Here is a 5112-nt window from a genome sequence, read left to right as displayed (position 1 = left end):
CCCGCTTCTCCACTACCTTCACCTTGGTAGGGCGGGTGGGGGTGCTTGGTGCAGGTCTTTCCTCTCCCTCCTCCCCCTCTGTTACTCTTGCTCTCTTTTGTCCCGGAGTTGGGCCGCGTGGCTCAACCTCCATTGGGATTGTCTGAGGCTTTTCCGCCTCAACGCTGCCCCTAACTGGGACAGACGGTGTAGGCTCTGGATCCCTCTCCAAGGGGGGAGTTGTCCTTTCAGCAGGGGGGTGGGCCCGTGATTGGGCTCCCCTCTACCTCCAGGTACAACTCCCCTTTCCTCCCTAGTAAGTTTTTTAGGTGGCTTCCAGCGGGGGGGAACTGGAGGACAGAGCTCCGCTCCCGCCCTATGGTTTGCCACCTTACCCCTTTTAGCACAGATTGGGCAGTGCGCAGGGACCTTGCACTGCGCCATCTTGTGTTCCTTCTCCCCGCAGTTCATGCAGCAGTCCGTCCTATCCTCATTGGACGGACAGCTCTGCCGCATGTGGCCACGGGCATGGCATCGGTAGCAGCGGGCTGGCCTACTTTTCAGCAAAACCACCTGGAAGGCGGTCCAGCCCGCTTTAATCCTACCCGCCTCTGCCGCTTTAACCACGGCTCTATCTGGACCCTGGGCCCAGATTGACCTTTTGCCCCTTATCAAGGGGTTCCAGGGTCCCAACTTAAACTCTTTTGGGGAACATTCCCCCACCTCCGCCAGGGCCTCCCGGATTTCTTCCGGGGTGACCGACTCCATGATCCCGGTTAGCCGTAGATCGAGTCGGCGCGACGGCCTCCTGATCGCAATGCTATCGGTATCACCAACAGCGATGCGGATCTCAGAGGCTAAGTATGAGGCTTTAGCCTCGGCATCCTCCCCCTTTCCTGGGATTTCCAGAAGAGCCCCCCCCCGAAGCTGGATTTCATCCGTAATTGGGTGATCCCCAGTTGTTCGAGGGAGATGCTCTCCTGCGCCTTCCTAATTACTCCGGAAAGAGTATCTGGCTCCTTCACGGAGATGAGGATAGCGGCGGAACGCGGCAGCCTCTTCTTCGCCTTCTTTATCGCAGTTTTGCGATCCATCTTCTTCCTCTCCTCCTTCTTCTGGGAGGCAGGGATTGCTGAAGGTGCTGGGGGGGCAGCCTGTGGGGCAGTATTAGCCCTTCTGCCACGCTTTCCCGCCACCGTGGCCCACGTTTCTGTGGGGGGATTACGTGGGTCTACGCCCGTTGATTCCCCCTCCGCTAACGGTCCTGCCGCATTTCCTGCCCCTGGTGGGGGATCCTCGGAAGGAGGGGGGGGAATTTCTCCCGCTCCTCTGCCACCTTCGGCTCTTTTCGCCTTCTTGGAGCCAGAGGCGTCCTTCTTTAAGGGGGCCTTTGTGGTCCTCTTCTTCTTCCGCTGCCCCTTCGCCCCCCTGCCAGGCGCAGTAGGGACAACATGGGAAGCAGAAGGGGGGAGGCGAGCCTCGCTTATTCCGCTCTCCAGTTTCTCCATCCTGCTGGTGAGGGTCTGGAGTGCCTCCATTATCCCCTTGAGAGAAATCTCAATGGGGATCTGTGGGACAGAGTCACACTCCATTCCCTCATCTCTTCCTCCTTCCTGGGCTGGAGATATCTCCTCAACCCCGTCCGTGCTTGGACGGGGAAGGGGAGAAACCCCCCTTGTGGGAGAGAGCATCGGCTCGCATGGCTGACGCCTTCCTTCTCTCTCCCTCTCTCTCTCTCTTTCTCTCATTTCCGCCAGATCGACTCTCTGCAGTTTCATCTGCGTGTCGATCTGACGGACTTGGGCCTTGAGGGTCGCGTTGCTCCTCTTTTCGGCAAGGTATCTGGCCTTCCAGAAACCTGGGTCTCCGCCGTGGGCTGCCCTGCTCGTCAGGGTCTTGAGCACTTCCCTCAGGACGAATACGTTCATTTTAATTCGTCCGCTTTGTTGGCCTCTTATGTTCCTTGAACATTGCCTGATCTGCTCGATGGTGAGGAGCTTCCGGTCGAAACTTTTATAAAGTTCCTCCGTAGAGCCCCTCTCCATCTTTTGGATACTCCGCGCTGCCTCCCGCTTTTGCGGACCAGTCAGCGACGGAGGCACCACTTCTATCTCCTCTTCTTCGGAGGCCGTCTCTCCCCGAACCACCATTTCTAACTCCTCTGTTTCCGAGTCAATGAATGGGCCTGTCCCATCTTTCCTCGGTCTCCCTTGTGCCCTTCGGGCCGACGCGAATCTCTTTGACGGGTCCGTCCTTTCCCCGGCAGGGACCCAACTGGGTATTCCCGTCGAGGTTGATGGGGGGGCCGTGGTCCCATCCTCCATTCCCTCATCCTCTCCTGAGGTGATGAGGCAGTCCTCGAAATCCACAGTAGGTGGGGGTAAACCCTCCACCTGTGTGGATGGACCCGGTTGAGGGTCTTCCGTCCTGGACGTGGTCGGAGGGAGGGTAGTAGCCCCATTGGGCTCCCCACTCTCCTTCCCTCCCAGAGACAGGGAGACGGGGTCTTCCGTCCCGGGCGTAGCTGGAGGGGGGGTAGAAGCCCTCACGGGTTCCCCCTCCTCCATCTCATCCGTGGACAGGGAGATGGGGGTCTCGGCCCCCTCCCTCTCAGCCGTCCCCTCATCCTCCTCCTCCGAGGATGATGATGGGTAGGTACAAGGCTTGTACCTTTTTCTCCTCCCCCTTCCCTCCTCTTCCTGCTTGTCCATCTTTTCCCGGTTTCCCCGGAACGCGAGCGGCTTTCCTCCCCCTTTCAATCCCGTGGGATTGAGAGTTTCATCCTCATTCCCACTCCTCCAGAATTCGGCGGTACCCGGTATCCATGGGATACCGAGTTGCTCGAGCCTCTTTGTAGCTCGGCTGTCCTCCTGCATGGTTGGGGGAAGATCATCTCCCAACAATTCAGCGACGGATACAAAAAGTTCCGCCGCAAAAACCTCAGGGACATCTTCGGTTTTTATACCGAGTTTGCGGTATGACCAGGCTGCCGCCCGCAAGATTCCCTCATAGGCCTCCCTCTTATCCCACTCTCGGATAAAGTCGAATGCTTTGGTAAGGGCACTCGACAATGTTTCCGGGGATACTCCAGCGGGGAACGATTCATCCCAAACCTTGTATTTCACAAGGTGTGGTTTCGCCGTTTCGTACCCTTGTTCATCCTCATCATGATAGGCCAGAAAGGCCCAGAGCGAATAGAAACTCTTCTTGAGCCTATTCGCCTCTGCCTCACTCTCTTTGAATAGAAAATGGGAGGTGGCTATCCCCGTAGCGGCATCACTAACCGCCTTGAGGATTCTCCTCATCCTTATCATCGCGGTAGTATTTTCCACCTTCTCGCCCGCGGAGCACGAGACGGCTGGCCCTTCGTATGATGACGACGTACTGGGAGCAGGGACAATACCCCCAGATACGCCGGCCTCCGGGATCCGAAGCCCATCGGCAGTCTCCAATCTCTCTTCTTCCATGAAGATCCATAAATTGTAATTTTTTAACGAAGTTGTCTTCTTCGGGTTATTTATCGTGGTTTTCCTTCCACTAGGACGGTTGTCGACCAAGACTGACGAGCCCGTCCTGCCCGGATCTTTTTATAGAGGTTTTGTCTCCCTCGCGGCCCGTGCAAGCTCAGTGCAAGCACCGGCCCCCGGCCCCAATAAATTGGGGTTACGGTCTACCACCCCAGCAATAATGCCAGGGTGTCCTCCCTCTGTCGCTCCCCTTCACGCCCGCGTACTCAGGGACCACGTCCCCGAGCCGTTTGAGCGGAGAGGGGGAGCCACCCTTGTGGGACACCGCTTTCCCTCCATGCCAGACGGCATGTCCTGAAAAGGACATCCGCCCGAGACACAGAGGGAACCGGCACCCACATCCACCCCTTTAGACGGGGCCACCGAAGTGACCCCACCAAAGACCCGTCCCGCCGGAGCAGCAGCCCCGGCCAAGACAGGCCTCCACCACGGGGGGAGCACCCCCCTGGCCAGCCGCCCCACTGGGCTAACGAGCCTGGCCGCCCGTGCATGGAGGGGAGATAGAAATCTCCCCCTAACGGTGCCATGCCACCGGGGGTTTGAAGTCAGAGTCCCCGTCTCCTACCAGCGATTGGGACAAGTCCCTAAGGAGTCGCTGGGCTCCTCTTGTTCCCTCCAGCGAGGGAACTGTGCGCTCTTGGCACCACAAGACGACTCCAGCGAGCCGCCCCATGGTGAGCCCCTTCACCACGACAAGGTGGCGCACGACGAAGGGGAACCTAACCTAACCTTTTTTTTTTTTTTTTTTTTATTGGTTTGGGGCCCGACAAGTCGGAGCCCCTGGGGGTGGGGAAATCTTCTAAAGACCCCCCTCCGCGTGCAATGTGCAGTCCTAATGACCGCACTGCGGAAGGGGAGTGTGGGATTCACCACCCAGCGGAACTTTGCTGCGGTGGTGCCTACCCACTAAAACCCCACCCCCATTAAACGCTTATCGTCTCCTGCCATTAAGTGGGAGAGGGCTGGGTATCGCCAGTGTCCAGACTCTCCCTCATGCCGTTGTTTCCAGACTCCCCCCCTTTTGAGAGGGGGGGGCATGCCCTCCTCCGTTGTTTGGGGGCTCAGGTGCCCAAAAGGGGCCCAATCTTCCTTCCCCCCTCTCCTCTCCCCCCTTTCCCGCGGGGGGATCTTCTTTGGGGAGGGAGGGGTATAGTCCCTCTCTCCCCCAAGGGTCCACCCGGCCTGGCCCTAACGGGGTCAGGCCTTCGGAGACCTCCCTCTGCGCAGAGTCTGTTCCCCCTACTCCCGGGAACCTCTGCGTCCCCGACACCAGTCAGGGAGCACAACTGCCCACGGAAGAGGGGGTTGTCCTGCTTGGCCATTAGGGCCTTAAGGTCCCTTTCCCTAGTGGGTGGGGGCCATTCTGGGCGGGGGAATCGAGTGCAAAGCATTCGACTCCCTTCCGCTCTATTTTGCACCGAGGTCTGCAGGTCCACCTCCCCCCAGTTTATACCTTGGGGACAGGCCTCGGTGCATACCGTCTTCAGGGCAATGAGTTCCCTAAGTTTTCTCAGGAAACCCACCGCCCTTTTACGGAGCTCTGTGGGGCCAGTTGGTGGGCCTCGAAAGAGGAACTGGAGGATTACTCCTCTTTCCTCCTCCAGAT

The 5112-nt window shown here is 58.5% G+C and overlaps 1 protein-coding gene across 1 annotated transcript; it reads right to left on the bottom strand.

Moving 5' to 3' along the window:
• Positions 1 to 374: 374 nt before the first annotated feature.
• LOC136997921 (uncharacterized) lies at positions 375 to 747 on the bottom strand (the record flags this gene model as incomplete). Its single annotated transcript, XM_067349338.1, has 1 exon — positions 375 to 747. A coding segment is annotated over exon 1 (373 nt), but the record flags the coding sequence as incomplete, so codon positions are not given.
• Between the last annotated feature and the right edge of the window lie 4365 nt (positions 748 to 5112).

This window comes from Linepithema humile, chromosome 2 (genome assembly GCF_040581485.1).
Source record: "Linepithema humile isolate Giens D197 chromosome 2, Lhum_UNIL_v1.0, whole genome shotgun sequence".
Classification (NCBI taxonomy): domain Eukaryota; kingdom Metazoa; phylum Arthropoda; class Insecta; order Hymenoptera; family Formicidae; genus Linepithema; species Linepithema humile.
The sequence above is the reverse complement of the archived record's forward strand: the minus strand, read 5'-3'. Positions and strand labels throughout refer to the sequence as shown.